The sequence below is a fragment of the Hippopotamus amphibius genome, chromosome 9 (genome assembly GCF_030028045.1).
Source record: "Hippopotamus amphibius kiboko isolate mHipAmp2 chromosome 9, mHipAmp2.hap2, whole genome shotgun sequence".
Lineage (NCBI taxonomy): Eukaryota > Metazoa > Chordata > Mammalia > Artiodactyla > Hippopotamidae > Hippopotamus > Hippopotamus amphibius.
This window is the reverse complement of record NC_080194.1, coordinates 120518878-120535370: the sequence shown is the minus strand read 5'-3', so window position 1 is coordinate 120535370 and position 16493 is coordinate 120518878. Positions and strand designations below refer to the sequence as shown.

Below are 16493 nucleotides of genomic sequence, written 5' to 3'. Positions count from 1 at the left end.
GATTGATGGCAAAGTTTAGTTTGCTTCTGGAAAGCACCTTAAGAGATGGAGAGAAAGATGGCTTTTACCTTGGAATTCAACCTAAGTCACTGAGGCCTGATCAATGAGATGAAGAGGCTTGAGTTAATCCGTCTCTGTGGTAACAGTATATGATGCTGTGTTTGGGACTTCCCTGGCAGTCCGGTGGTTAAGACTCCGCACTTCCACTGCAGGGTGCAAGGGTTCGATCCCTGGTCAGGGAGTTAAGACTCCACACGCCGTGCGGCACAGCCGAAAAAAAAAAAAAAGAAAAAAATTGATGCTATGTTTAATGTGCAGAATCATTGTAATTCTTCCTTCATAGAAATGCCAGTGACAACCACACCTGTGTGGCAACAAAACACAATGAGATGATGGCCATTTTCTTTACCAGTGGAACAAGCGGATCTCCTAAAATGACTGGACACACCCATAGCAATTTCGGTTTGGGATTATCTGTAAATGGAAGGTACTCTCACAGAACTGTAGCTTGAAGTGTCAATGCTACAAAGGTGATGATTTCTTTATTGGTATTTTAAATTTGCTTTCATATATCTATATACATCTATATATGAATCTATCTATCTACCTATCTATCAATATACATATTTCAAGTCTATTCTTTGTTTACCTAGGTTCTGGCTGGATTTGACCCCTTCAGATGTCATGTGGAATACCTCAGATACAGGCTGGGCAAAATCTGCGTGGAGTAGTATTTATTCTCCATGGATCCAGGGAGCATGTGTATTTGCACATTATTTGCCACGGTTTGAGCCATCTTCTGTCTTGCAAGTAAGGCAGGGCACAAGAGGTCAACATTTAGAAATGCATTAGCACTGCCACTGACAGGACTTGTGAATACAGTAACTTGCAGGAATCAGAGTAGACAATATGATTTAAGGTATTTCACATATGGAAAATTAAAAGTCTGAAAAGATACACAGAGGAAAGGTGTGAGTGTGTTAACATTAGAATAAACAATGTTTTAAGTTGTATTGTGTCTACCATAGACATTTAGGCACTTATTAAAAATTGTGGTAAGACCAATTCTTCTAAATTGCAGACACTTTCCAAGTTTCCCATCACAGTCTTCTGTTCAGCACCAACTGCGTACAGAATGCTTGTACAGAATGATAAGACCAGGTAAGAAAATTTGGTAAATGCGCACTTAGTGGGCAGAGGGGAGAGGAAGAGGAAGCTATAAAAGATCTCTCTGCCTAAAAACATAGCTCCAGGCCAGTAGGTATGGGATTTAGCAATCTCTTCTCCTCCTCCTTCTTGCTTACATTCTGTAAATGATAATTACTATATCCAGGGTGGGACCTCTCAAGCAAGGAGAGGAAAAGGAAAGGTTGAGCCAAGTATATAGCTCTGAACCTAGTGGTTATGGATAAGAAGGTGTTTATCCTTTATATGATGACTGTTACCTGAGCTGAGAAAATATATGTCACCCCTATTTAAAACTCTATTCCAGCAAGCAGGAAAGAAGATGAATGTCCTTTACTCTATTACTGATTCCATTTGAAAGTGTGGATTGGTCACTACTTTTAAATTGATTTTACTTAATTTTTGAATAGGAAACAATTCACATGATATAAAATTCAGTAAGTACATAAAAATATATAGTGAAAAATCTTCCTCCATACCTTGTCCTCAGTCGCAGTTCTCCCTCTCCCTGAGATCTAGGCATGCACAAGCCATATGCATATGTTCTCCCCCTCTCTTTTATAATGGGAACATGATATGCCCACAGTTCTGCACCTTCCTTTCTTCACCTACAATACATCCTGGAACTGTGCTGTGCAATTTGGTAACTACTAGTCACATGTAGGTATTTAAATTTTAATTAAATTAAAAATTCAGTTCCAGACTATAGTTAATAATACTGTACAGCAAGAGCCCTACATATGAACAAGTTCTGTTCCGAGAGCTTGTTTGTAAGTCCAATTTGCTTCTAAGTCCAATGAAGTTAGCCTGGGTACCCAACTAACACAATGAGATATAGCACTGAAACCGTGCATCTCAGACCATGACTTGAACCCATGCTCTTTTAACTGAGAACACATACCTGGTCTCAGGACTTAACAAAGCTCAGGTTCTTGAAATCTCATTGCAGAAAGAATTCCGTGAGAGACAAAGTGATAGGTAGGACGTGGCTTTATTTAGAGAGAAATACACTCCACAAACAGAATGTGGGCCATCTCAGAAGGCAAGAGCGGCACCAGAGTATGGGTTTTGTCAGTTTTTATAGAAGAGGGTAATTTCATAGGCTAAAGAGTGGGAGGAGTATTCCAGCTGTTGTCAGGGAGGGATGGGGCTTTCCAGAAATTGGGCCACTGCCCACTTTTTGGTCTTGATGGTTGGCCTTGGAACTGTCATGGCACCTGTGCATGTGTCATTTAGCTTGCTGATGTTTACAATGAGTGTATACTGAGGCTCAAGGTCTAGTGGAAGCTGACTAGTCCGCCATCTTGGAACTATCTGGTTTTAATCAGTTTACGTCACATCCTCCGGCTATGTCATTCTTTCAAAGGTTGTGCCCTGCCCCCTTCCCTCCAGGAAACTCCTGTTTCAGTACTGTACTGTAATAGGTTTATAATATTTTTCACACAAATAATACATAAAAAACAAACACAAAAAATAAAACATTTTTAATCTTACAGAATAGTACCTTGAAAAGTACAGTAGTACCAGCAATATCACCACTGCTTTTATGCTTGCTTCCGGACTCCTGGGCTTGATATAAATACTGTACAGCAAATACACAGAAGCACAACCACTTGTAGAGGATGGATGCACGTGACAATGTACACCAGAAATATGAACTAACATGTGATTCGACATGTGAACGCACGTTTGCATCTTTGAAAGTTTGCAACCTAAAGGTTCATATGCAGGGGACTTACTGTATTGCATATTTGAAGTTGCTAAGAGAATAGATCTTAAAACTTCTCATCACAAGAAAAAATAGTCTTATAACTACATAGGGTAACAGATGTTAACTAGATTTGCTGTGCCGATCATTTCACCATATATACAAATATCAAATCATTACATTGTAAACCTAAAACTAATATAGCATTATAAGTCAATTATACCTCAATGAAAAAAATGTAGTGCCTCAGTTGCACTAGTTATGCTTCAAGTGCTCAACAGCTACACAGGCTTGAGGATACAATAGTGGACAGCTTAGTATAGAAATTTGTATCATAACAAAAAGTTCTATGGGACAGAACAATCTAGGAGCATGTGTGTGTATTTTTTTTTTTAAAGCAACTGTATAGTGTTCTATTGTAGAAATACTCCACAGTCAATTTAACCAGACGGTTAATTTTTCATCACTGATTTAACATATTATTATGTGGTACCTTCTCTAGGGATGGCATGGCTTTTCTTTGCAATAAATCATGCTCCCACCCCCTACCCCCACCCCAAATAAAAGGAAGAAAAAGTAAAAACAAAACAAAACAAAAAAAACCCCTGGTGATTCGGGAGTCATTTTATTATAGAATGGTTTGTTTATTTTGTATTGGAGAGGGGAGTTAGGGGAAGAACTACAATACTTTGTGTGACATTTCACTAGAAATAATCCTAATTTCCATTTTTCTCCATTTTCCTCCTAAATTTAACTGGCTATTTGCCTTCTGAGAAACTATAAATTCAAAAGCTTAAAGCACTGTGTGAGTGCTGGGGAACCTATCAACCCTGAAGTGACTGAACAATGGAGAAACAGGACAGGTCTGGATATCTACGAAGGATATGGACAGACTGAAACGGTATACAGACTTCACTGGAAAGACAGGGTTGGACTTAATTCAGTCAGATGAATAAGAAACAGTGTTTATTATAATCTTTGTGATTGAGGGATAGAGAGAGAGTGGAGTGATTAGAAGAACAGTTAAAAAAACAAACAAACAAAAGTTGAGGGAAGATTGTTGCAAAAAAAGCTCTGTAACAGATACAGTTTAAATAGCCATTCACTGAGGAAAGCCACAGTATAACTGATCAGGCCCAGGGCATTAAAATTTTTTTTAATTAAAAAATATTAGATCTACAAAAAGATCTCCCTTATGTAATAAGGAACTTTCTTAGGGCTGCCTCAAAAATAAAAAAGGCTGAGCTCCCTGTTACTTGAAATAGTAAGAGTTTGCTGGACAACTCCTTGACAAGCACACTCTAAAAAGGTTTATCTAAGGAGCTCCTAGAAATAAGAAGAAATTCTAGAGGAAATGAATGAAATAATTACAAAAGTGGTTATTACGTAGGAAGGGGAAGGATAAGATGGAACACATAAGGGAAAGGCTTAAAGAAATTTTTCAGTGTCTTTTTATAATGCTTCAATTTATGAACCATAAGACACTAGTACCTGGTCAAAAACTAAAATACCAAAAATAAAATAAAGACAAAAATTGACAAATTTATTAAATAGAAACAGTATAACAAGTATCATGGGAATACGAGTATAAATATCTTCATCACTATGGATATTTTAGTAATTATAAATTTATTTAGTGTTATAACTTAATTATATTTATATTTGTTTAGTGTCTATCTCTATACTTCACGAGAGCAGAGAATTTGTTTTATTTTGAGCCTGGTTCATAGTAAGTTCTGAATAAATATTTGTTGAATGAAGGCATGGTGGATGAACGAATAAATTTAAGTTACTTGCAATGTTACTTTACTCTTTCTTCTTCTTAACTAGGTACTAATCTGTGGAAATTTTAAGGGAATGAAAATTAAGCCTGGCTCAATGGGAAAGCCTTCTCCTGCTTTTGATGTTAAGGTTTGTACATGCCTTTCCAGGAAAATATTTAACAATCCAATCTGTTTAGCACCTACCCCACTTCTACTCCCTTACATTCCTAGTTCTGGTGATGATTAGGTTCTTTCCATGATATCTTAACTTCCATATAAAGATGGGAATGGGTTAGAAACATTAATTTGTCTCTTTTTTTCTCTCCAAAGCAGTTGCTTGTGCCAAATAGTTCTAAGCATTTTATAAATATTAATTTCCAGAAGGAACCTATGAGAGACACAGCAATACAGCCATTTCACAGATGAGGCCCAGAGAGGTTAAAGGACTCACCCAAGGTCACATAGCTAGTAGCTGTTAGAGCTGGGATTCAATCCCAAGGAATCTGGTTCTAATATCCATACTCTTAACTGCGACACCACACTGCCCCTTCTGGTTAGGGAGCTCCAGACCTCCTAAAACGGTCAAATAGGTCGAAAGAGGCTATAGTTTACAGTGGCGGCAGCGTTCTCCCTTTCTTCCTGCAGCCTGCCTGGCCAGTTTCTGGCTGTCCTGTATCCACTGCCTTTTTCACCACCTGATCCCTAGGGGGCATCCTATTATCCCATTAGCACACTTTGTACAGGGTTAGAATTGTTCCCAGATCAACACAGCCAAACCTAAGCATAGCCAAAGGAACTTACACTAATACATAAAAGAAAACAATAGCAACAAAAACACAAAATGGATGAGTTTACAGAGACCTTAGAATCAAACTTAACTGAGGGTTAGTTGTAGATTACACCAATGTTTCCCAAGCTTATCTGATCATAATCACATGAGTGCTTATTAAAAATACAAATTCTCAGGCTCCTTCTCTAGAGAGTCTGATTCAATAGATTTAGGGTGGGTCCCTGAAATCTGTGTTTTAAACAAGCACCTCAGGTAACTCCTACAATCGGGTAAGTTTGAGAAAGTTTAGATGAGATTGATTGCTGATGTCACTATTTATGGAATAAACCAGATGCTTGCCTCCTTTCCCTCACTTTAACTTTGCTATGGAACCTGGTCTAAAGGTAGGATTGCCTGGTGGTTTTGGTCTGGCTCTGCTATTCATTAGCTGAGCATCTTTGGGTAAGCTATTAAAGTCTGTTCCCTTAACAGGGACCAGGGTGAACAACTTGTCCCAGTTTGCCTGGGACTTAGTTTTAGCCCTGAAAGTAGTACATCCTGAGGATACCCGCCTGCCTTAGTCATGGGCAAATCAACATGGTTGGTAACCCTAATAATAACAGAACTGATTTCATAGGTTTCTAGTGAGGATTAATGAGATAATATTTCTAAAGAGCACAGCAAATTGCTTGGCACATAATAAAGGTCCAAAAGATAGGTGCTGTTATTATTAATCACCTCTCCCTCAAATTCCTTTCCTTTGAAAAGCTTTTCTAAGAGATGGTGGAGCGGCACTGGTTACACTGTGTAAAAAGACTTAACAATAGTTCGTTGGTTAATTGATTGCCTTAGAGAAAGAAATACTGATAATTAAGCATTATCATATCTACATTACAAGTAATCAAGTTGGCATCTCACACAGATGTTTTCTCTTGATGACAATTCCCAATATGCATGGCTATCAGAGTGTCACAGGCATAGCTGTACTCATAGCCATCCAGCTGCAATGTACCACCAGTTCCCCACTCATTCAAGCCCAGTGGTTTACTGGAGCAATTATCTTTGAATGCAAAAATTGTGTGGCCAAAAGGAATACATCCCCAATGAGCATCTCTACTTTCATTTATTTACCTGATTTTTTTTGTGTGTGGTAAAAGACATGTAATTTTATTTTATTTTTTTAATTTATATTTATTTTTTAATTTTTGGTTGCATTGGGTCTTTATTGCTGCATGCGGGCTTTCTCTAGTTGTGGTGAGCAGCGGCTACCCTTCACTGCGGTGTGTGGATTTCTCACTGCTGTGGCTTCTCTTGTTGTGGAGCACGGGCTCTAGGTGCCCAGGCTTCAGTAGTTGTGGCACGTGGGCTCAACAGTTGTGGCTCGAGGGTTCTAGAGTGCAGGCTCAGTAGTTGTGGCGCACGGGCTTAGCTGCTCCGCGGCATGTGGGATCTTCCCGGACCAGGGCTCATGTCCCCTGCATTGGCAGGCGGATTCTTAACCACTGAGCCACCAGGGAAGTCCCAAGACAAGTAACTTTAAATTTACCATTCTGATCATTTTTAAATACACAATTCAGTGGTATTAAATAATACCACATTAAATAATGTTGTGCAGCTATCACCACTATCCAGCTCCATTACTCTTTTCATCTTGTAAAACTGAAAATCTGTATCCATTGAACAATAACTACTCGATTCCTCTTCCTACCTGTTCCTCACAATCACCATTCTACTTTCTCCCTCTATGATTTTGACTACACTGAGTACTATATATAAGTGGAGCCATATAGTATTTGTCTTTTTGTAACTGGCTTATTACATTTAGCATAATGTCCTCAAAGTTCATTAATGTTGTAGCATGTGTCAGAATTTCCTTCCTTTTTTAAAAAAAATTTTCTTTATTTTTTGGGGGTCAGGTCTTAGTTGCAGCCCGTGGGATCTTCGATGAGGCATGCGGGGTCTTTTCGATGTGCATGTGGGCTCTTCATTGTGGTGTGTAGGCTTCTCTCTAGTTGCGGTGTGTGGGCTCCAGAGTGCATGAGCTCTGTAGTTTGCAGCATGTGGGCTCTCTTGTTGGTCCAGGTGAGCTCAGTAGTTGTGGCACATTGGCTTAGTTGCCCCGAGGCATGTAGGATCTTAGTTCCCTGACCAGGGATTGAGCTCGCGTCCCCTGCATTGGAAGGCAGATTCTTTACCACTATTATACCACCAAGGAAATCCCAGAATTTCCTTCCTTTTAAGGCTAAATAATATTCCATTGTATATATATACCACATTTTGCTTGTTCATTCATCTATTGATGAATGCTTGGGTTGCTTCCACATTTTAGCTATTGCGAATAATGATATGATGAACATGGGTATACAAATATCTCTTTGAGAACCTGCTTTTGATTCCTTTGAGTATATACTCAGAAGTGGAGTTGCTGGATTACATGGTAATTTTATTTTTAATTTTTATTGGAGTATAGTTGATTTACAACGTTGTGTTAGTTTCAGGTGTATAGCAAAGTGAGTCACTTATACATATGGTAATTTTATTTTTAATTTTTTGAGAAACTGCCATACTGTTTTCCACATTTTACATTCCCACCAATAGTGCACAAGAGTTCTACAAGGGTGAGTCAAAAATTATCCACACTCCAGTTATATTAAAACTCACCCTTGGGCTTCCTAGGTGGCACAGTCATTAAGAATCCGCCTGCCAATGCAGAGGACACAGGTTCGTTCCCTGCTCCAGGAAGATCCCACATGCCACGGAGCAACTAAGCCCGTGTGCCAAAAAAAAACCCAACAAAAAAACTCACCCTCATAATTTCTCTATATCTTTGCCAACACCTGCTATTTTGGTTTTTTGATAGTAGCCATCCTAATAAGTGTGAGATGGTATCTCACTGTAGTTTTGATCTGCATTTCCCTCATGCAGCCACCTTCATTTTTAACTCTTTCCCATGGGCTCTTATTATTGGGCCCCTCCTTACTTAGCTAAGAGCAACTTTACTGACATTCAGATATCCGCGGATGCATTCTAACCAGCTGGATAACAGATTTTTGCAACTTCAAAGATCAAAGCTCATAATTTTCATGTTTAAACATTTTAGGACCCCTTGAACAATCAGGAATGAGATTCTCCCCAGAGATAGAATATTTTATCTATTTTCCCATCAATTAAATAGTAGACCGTGTTAAGTAACTGGAGCTCTTAACATAATCTCTTCTTGATACCTGAAACCAAATATTTCTTTAGATGATTGGGTGGGAATTTATACTTTTTTAATTCCAAGAATTAAAAAATAAGTTCTCCTTTCCCTCCCTCCCCAGAGCTGTGCTGGTTCTGCAGCTCAGTGGCAGCTAAGTCTTCCATTCAACAGGATAGAGTTTGTTAGAGTTGTCAAGAATAAGGCGTACTTCAAGAGATACCAAATGAAATTTAGAAGAGGGTGAGAGGGCAAAATTGACTACTATGCTCAGAAACAATTGGTAATCCAAGATAGAAATAAGTATAATACACCCAAATAGAGAATGATAGTTAGGTAACCAACAGGGATATCATCTGTCAGATTGCCTGTGCCCGTATAGAAGGAGATGTGATAGTTTGTGCAGCTTATGCTCATGCACTGCCAAGGTATGGTGTGAAGGCTGGCCTGACAAACTATGCTCCAGCGTATTGTACTGGCCTGCTGCTAGCCCGCAGGCTTCTTAATAGGTTTGGTATGGACAAAATTTATGAAGGCCTAGTCGAGGTGACTGGAGATGAATATGATGTGGAAAGCATTGATGGTCAACTTGGTGCCTTCACCTGCTACTTGAATGCAAGGCTTGCCAGGACTACTACTGGGAATAAAGTTTTGGGGGCCCTGAAGGGAGCTGTTGATGGAGGCTTGTCTATCCCTCACAGTACCAAACGGTTCCCTGGTTAGGATTCAGAAAGCAAAGCATTCAATGCTGAGGTACACCGAAAGCACACCATGGGGCAGAACGTTGCAGATTATATGCGTTACCTGACTGAAGAAGATGCTTACAAAAGACAATTCTCTCAATACATAAAGAACAACGTAACTCCAGACGTGATGGAGGAGATGTACAAGAAAGCTCATGTTGCAATACGAGAGAATCCAGTGTATGAGAAGAAGCCTAAGAAAGAAGTTAAAAAGAAGAGGTGGAACTGTCCCAAAATGTCACTTGCCCAGAAGAAAGACTGGGTAGCTCAGAAGAAGGCAAGCTTCCTTAGAACTCAGGAACGGGCTACTGAGAGTTAAAAAACAAAACCACAATTTCTATGAAGATTTTTCAGATAAAATAATAAACTTATTGACTAAGAAAAAAAAATAAGTTCTTACATTTAGAATTCCTTTGCCTTTCAAGTTTCTCACTGGAGACATAAGCCCTTTTCCTTCTGGAAAGGGCCAGATAAATATCATATCCTTATTTTCCAACAAGCTACATCTCAGGTTTGAAGGGTGTACATAGAAGTAGAGTAGAGTTTTCATATTTAGAAACAGAGCTAAAAGTAGGACCAAAATCTGGTATATGAGATAAGCAATCAATCTGAGAAATGCTTATTTGAATTTTTAGAAAATGGACTGAACTCACTGGAGAGATTCCACAGAGAACTATAATGATGAAAAGCATAGGATCTAAAGTGTGATTGCTGATATTTGAATTCCAGTTCAATCATGCACTGAGGCACTACTTAAACTCTCTGTGCCTCAGTTTCCTCATATTTAAAATAATTATAATAATAATCCTAACCAGATAGGGCTGTTGCAAGGACTAAAGAAGACAGTATATATGAAGTAGAGCATTAGCATTTATTATTTAGGATGCAGTAAGTGCTTAATAAATGCTAGCTACTATTAGTCACTTCAGAGAATGTCAGAGGATAAGAGAGCAAGGCTTCGGATTATCCACCACTGTCTCAGCCAGAGAACATTCCCTTCTTCCTGCTTACAAATATGGGGCTTCTGAAGTAAGATTTTGTTTCACAAAGTCTGAAAACCAGTAATGAAAAATTTGAAAGGAAAAGACAATTAATATATATTGCTAAATGATAAAAGCAGGTTGCAAAACACTAACATTATAAAGTGATCCTATTTTTTCCTATGTCTATATCTTCTCAAAGGATATTACCAGAATGTGACTATTGCTGGATAGAATTAAAGAAAACTTTTATTCTTCCTTCACATTTTGCTAACCTGCATTGTATAATATATTTTGCAATAACAATTTAAATAAATACATTTCTCTTAGGAATTTATACTTAAAAATTTTCTGAAGTCTGCATTCTTAAATGGCAAAAACCAAAACATGCAAAGCAAAGATTTCAGATGTGGCATTAAATAAAAATTTCCTTAAATAAGTTATTCTGTTTCATTCTAGATTTTAGATGTAAATGGCAATGTTCTACCACCTGGACAAGAAGGAGATATTGGCATTCGAGTTCTACCGAACCGACCACTTGGCCTTTTTGCTCATTATATAGTAAGACATTAAATAGCATCTCATTTTCTATTTATTTCTCGAAAGTGCTTGGTAACTATCCCTATTTGCCAAAAAATACACCTAGAATAGGTATTTGGCCTTTTCTTGAGAGATTCGTTGTCCTGAACAGTAATCCCTCAGACAGGGAACGGAAGAAACACCCAAATGCTTGTTAGTGGAGGGCACGCTGGTCCCCACAGGCTAGATCACCGCTTCAAGCTCATGAAGGTAAGAGGAAGGAGGTCCTAGAAAGAAGACAGCCTGTGGAACATCATTAATACTCTCTACTGTAGATCAGCACCCAGTAATTTTCCTGAAATCTGATTAGTGGTCTCCCTTCATGGAAGGAGTGAGAGAGACAGAGAATGGGCAGTGAGCTTAAGTAAACTTCTTTTACTAGAGGCCTCCCAAGCTCCTTACTGTTTGCAAACATACTTTCATCTCTATTTACAGTATACAAATTAGAGAAAAGTTTACATCAATATAATCAAAGGCCCAGGTTCTGATTGTCACTGGATTTTACATAATGTAACAATACTTCCTTTTTCTTCCCGCCAAACTTACAGAATCAGTTCTCTACTTTTGTGTAAAACAAAAACAAATACAAAACAAATACAAAAAAACCACAAAACCCTGTCTGTTCTTTGACTCATTAGGTATTGGTACTTTCTTTTAACTCTGAGTATTGACTTCTCTTTTTTCCTACGAGTGTTTAGATATTAACCAATTAGCAAAAGACTTATTTAGCCTACTTCTCTGAGCTCCTGCAATATTTATTTTGTGACCAATTTAAGAAAATTCTCAGGATGGCAGCATGCTTAGTCTTTGTAATTAAAGTTTACCTTTCTGATTTTTGGGCTGGCTCAATGCTAGACTTTCAGCCCTATTTCCCATGCTAGCTCCTCTTTAGTCTAAGGATTCTCAAGAACACCAAACTTTTCTTTCTCCTTGAATATTTAAAAATCCAACTGAACAGAAGTCACATTCAAAATAATACTAATTATTATTTTATAGGATAATCCTACAAAAACAGCTTCAACTCTACGAGGGAATTTCTATATCACTGGGGACAGGGGCTATATGGATGAGGATGGATATTTCTGGTTTGTTGCAAGAGCGGATGATATCATATTATCCTCTGGGTAATGTTCGTCTGTGGATATGTTTCTGTTAACTGACTGTAAGTATTCTGGAGTAAACCTTTTGCTCACCTCCATGAATTCCTGCCACATGTTTTATTTCCCAGTTACCGAATTGGACCGTTTGAGGTAGAAAGTGCCCTGAGTGAGCATCCTGCAGTTGCAGAGTCAGCTGTGGTCAGCAGCCCAGACCGCATCAGAGGAGAGGTAAGAGAACTGATTTGTCTCTACCTTATAGTTTGTTGGCAGTCTAACACGTACTTCTAAACAGTAATTCACTGAAACAGAATTACCCAGATGATTCATTCACTAACTATGTAAGTTAGAGACTCATTACTAAATATGCAAGTCAGAAACATGCCAATCAGAAAGAACTGCTACAGAGTGAGACTGAAAATATGTACTATAAAGAATTTGAATCCTTTCCATACAGTGCTGGGGCAAAGATGGTGTGAATGCCAACAACCAAGGCTCACACCAGGATATGGTGCCAGAAGTCATCTAGAAGGCTCAAGTTGTTACCCAGAGGATCTGGAAACCAACGTGGCCCCTGGTGTAGCTGAGGAGGATAGGCTGGCATCAGATATTGGGAGTGGGAGCAAGGTCAGAGACGGGAAATAAGTAACCAGAAGCGGGCTGGCTCAGTCAGTAAGTAGAGAATTCAGGAAATAAACTATGAATAAGACAGGAGTCCTGAAAGCTCACTTCTATTGGGGCTGATCACATGGTAGTTTGGGTTTAAAGGTTCTATGCCACTCTTCAGGCCCCCTTTGCCAGGCAGGGCCTCCAATATTCCAGGTAATGAGAGTAGGGAACAGATTCAGTGATTATTGAAGTTTGTCCCTTGGCTCTGAACTCCCATCGGTAGGGTTTCATGAGAGTGTGTGTGTGTGTATACATATATATGTGTATATATATCTATATCTATATCTGAATCACTTTACTGTACACTTGAAACTAACACAACATTGTAAATCAACTATACTTCAATAAAAAAAATTTAAAAAAAGAGAGAAGGATACAAAGCTGTAATGTACAGCATGGTTCCATTTTTAAGTATAAATATATTGGGAAAAAACAGGAATAATTTATACCACTTTGCTGGTTTTCTCTGGAGAATAGAATTAAAAATGATTTTTAGTTTCCTAAAAAAAGTTTTTATTATTAGGTATTAGTTGTAGTAGTAGAAGTATAAGATTTTTTTTAACCTAAAATCCGTAAGTGGACTTCAAAGTTTCTCTGAAATTCTGTACAAAAGAAGTTACCACAACTAATATCTACTGTTTTTAATGACTTAGTATGTTCCAAGTATTGTTACAAGCCCTAGAGCTATGTTAACTTATTTAATCCTCTGTAACTCCTTTTACAGAGAAAGAAACTGAGGCAGAGAGAGGTATCCTAACTTGCCTGAGATTACATGCAAAGTGTGACTCGAACCCAGGTTGTCTGCCTTCAGAGTTCATGCTCTTAACCATGTTAGATTGTTCCTTATTTATAATTTTCTGTAATCATTTATAAAGACTTTTATAAAAATTAGACTTTATCCAAGGTGTACGAGTCATCAATATGCAAACCAGTAATTATAGACACTAGTTCTTAAAATAATTTCCCTCCGAACAATTCACTTATAGCAAGGATAATTTTTTTAATTCATAAAAATGTTAAGCAATAGAGTAGGCATAATACAAATAAATCTTATGGAATTTCAAAAAATGATAGGAAAAAATTATATACATGCATACATACACAACTGCTCCATGGCACATGTTATTTAGAAATTTTAAGGTGTTTTGGTAAAGTCAGAAATAGATAATTGCTCACAATGTTGTAAAACTGCTCACTGGTAAGCAATGACCAAAATGTGAAAATTTTGTAACTCCAAGTCCTCACCTCTCACTAACTGGTTGTCCTGAGTGACTTATTCTTTCAAATAATCCATTTTTGATCAATTATTTACTTCCAGACCAAAGCTGATAGGTAATGCTGCCCACTTATCTTCAAGCTAGATACGTGAACCTGTGAATTCAAAAAGATTTAAGCCTCAAGTGCAGAATACTTAATAAAATTTGTAGGTGACTCTCCTGGGACTATGCCCACAAGGAAGCATCATTCCATGGCAAACCCTAGGCTGGTAATCTGGATTTGGTGGTGCATACTAATTGACTCACCTGGAGTTCTGCCTATAGAGAAGGCAGTAAATGGCAGTATTGGTAGTGCCCCAGAAGAGAACATTTAGAATCCCAATACAATCTTGAAGGGGACTACACATAAGGAATGGCCTCTGTCTTCTCCAGTAAAGTTCCAAAATCTCTGGGCAGGATTTTCTAAAACATTGCAGGGAAGGTGAACATTGGGGAACAGGATTTGTGAGCATAAAGTGATGAAGTCTTCCCTATCTTCTGCCAATTATATAGCACAGACCATCACCACTTTGACTCTTTATTCCTGAGGGCCAGGTAAATGGGTCAGAGCAATAGCAAAGTGACTGCTGGAATCTTCACAGCCTTGCATCAACAGAAGTGTCTATGGAATAAAGAGTGGACAGTCTCAGTGAACTAACTGTTCCCTTCAACAAGGATATGGCAAACCCAGTGAGAATACTGTTTATCAGGGCCATACTGAGGGTGGTGACCTATAAGCTAGACTAGATCAGGCTGGGTTGTTATATAAAAGACTGTGCTTAGTGCATTACCAAGTTTCCAAAAGAAAACTTTTTTGAAGGAGATAAAAAGATGAGGCAAGAAGTAAAGAGGCAAGATGATCAGAAACAGGTCAGAAAGTAGAGTTTAAGATGTAGTTAAATGAGAAGGTTCAAGTATAGATCATAGTCAAAGCAGGGGTTCCAAAAACTCTCTTGTATTAGATACAAAATCCAGGTGTGGGAGTCAACTGGCTGCCTTAAGGACATAGAGCTGGGATCAAACCCAATAAACCTTTTGGCCCACCCCATCAGGTATTTAGATTAGATCCCCAAGTTAAGAGAAAGAAAAGACACTAAAACATAAAAATATACAACCCATCTTCCTGGTGTTCAAATATTTATTTTAGGTAGTAAAGGCTTTTATTGTTCTGAACTCTGATTACAAATCACACGATCAAGAACAACTGAAGAAGGAGATTCAGGAGCATGTAAAAAGAACTACAGCACCTTACAAATATCCCAGAAAGGTAGGTATTCTAATTATGAACAATATTTCCTTAGTATTCTGTAAATTTTCAGTGGTTTATTGTTTCCATTTTAAAGAACATTCTTCTCAAATATGCTACACCAAATATTCCAAACTGAACTAATGACGTGGATAAGAATCAGAATCTTTGAGATTAAAATGAAACTCTTAACCTAATTTGTTGAGTAATTTGGCTTACCTGACTTACAGTAAATACAGTTAGTCCCCTACATACAAACGAGTTCTGTTCCGAGAGCACATTCATAAGTCCTATTTGTTCATTAAGTTCAACAAAGTGAACCTAGGTACCCAACTAACAAAATTGTCTATATAGTACTGTACTATCACAGGTTTATAATACTTTTCACACAAATAATACATAAAAAACAAATGCAAAAAATAAAGAAAACATTTTAAATCTTACAGTACAGTACCTTGAAAAGTACAGTTGTACGGTACATACATACAGGGGCTGGCATCAAGTGAAAAGGCAAGAAGAGTTACTGACTGGGGAGGGAGAGGAGGTGGGAGATGGTAGAGCTGAAGGGTCTTCAGCAACAGGAGACGGAGGGCAAGCTGCAATTTCACTCACACCTGATGCTGATGGCACAGGTTCTGGTTCCTTCCTTGCTGGAACCAGATACATGTTCACATCTTCGCAACTTGAATGTTTGTGTGTAGCGGACTTACTGTAGTAAATATTAAGAAAACATTCTCAACAATACCCTTCTCCCTTTTTTGGTTGTTGCCAAAAACCCACCCCAATGGGTATCCTGATTCTTTCACCTAGAGTTCATAATAGAACTGTTATATAATTGACTGTCTAAAGATGAAAACTTCTGGGCTAATTTTCTTCCCTTGATATCTATAGGTAGAATTTATTCAAGAGCTGCCAAAGACTATTAGTGGGAAGATAAAAAGAAATGAACTGAGGAAGAAAGAATGGGAAACAACTTAAATCCATTCCTTAATTATCATGGTAGCTATAAAATAAGACTGTACAACCATGAGATTATGAAAAGGTGATTTAAAAATGTGATAGTATGCTTATACACTAATTGATTTAAAACATCTTGTGTTTGATTTAACACCATCTTCCCTGGTGGCGCAGTAGTTAAGAATCCGCCTGCCAATGCAGGGGACACAGGTTCGATCCCTGGGCCGGTAAGATCCCACATACTGTGGAGCAACTAAGCCCGTGTGCCACACTACTGAGCCTGTGCTCTAGAGCCCATGAGCCACAACTACTGAGCCAACATGCTGCAATTACTGAAGCCCACGC

The 16493-nt window shown here is 38.2% G+C and overlaps 1 protein-coding gene and 1 pseudogene across 4 annotated transcripts in view; both read left to right on the top strand.

Moving 5' to 3' along the window:
• The window catches only part of ACSM3 (acyl-CoA synthetase medium chain family member 3), a 53672-nt gene extending 37503 nt beyond the window's left edge, over positions 1 to 16169 (top strand). For 2 of the 4 annotated variants that reach the window (XM_057695552.1, XM_057695554.1), the window contains 9 exons: positions 344 to 487; positions 654 to 810; positions 1082 to 1161; positions 3668 to 3794; positions 4724 to 4804; positions 10804 to 10905; positions 11920 to 12047; positions 12152 to 12251; positions 15093 to 15335. In XM_057695552.1, the coding sequence (XP_057551535.1) occupies positions 344 to 487; positions 654 to 810; positions 1082 to 1161; positions 3668 to 3794; positions 4724 to 4804; positions 10804 to 10905; positions 11920 to 12047; positions 12152 to 12251; positions 15093 to 15335 (1162 nt within the window). Of the gene's footprint in view, positions 1 to 343; positions 488 to 653; positions 811 to 1081; positions 1162 to 3667; positions 3795 to 4723; positions 4805 to 10803; positions 10906 to 11919; positions 12048 to 12151; positions 12252 to 15092; positions 15336 to 16086 lie in introns of those variants that run through there. The other 2 variants (XM_057695555.1, XM_057695556.1) reach the window with 2 other exon arrangements.
• LOC130860171 (60S ribosomal protein L5-like) lies at positions 8740 to 9683 on the top strand (annotated as a pseudogene).
• Positions 16170 to 16493: the final 324 nt, after the last annotated feature.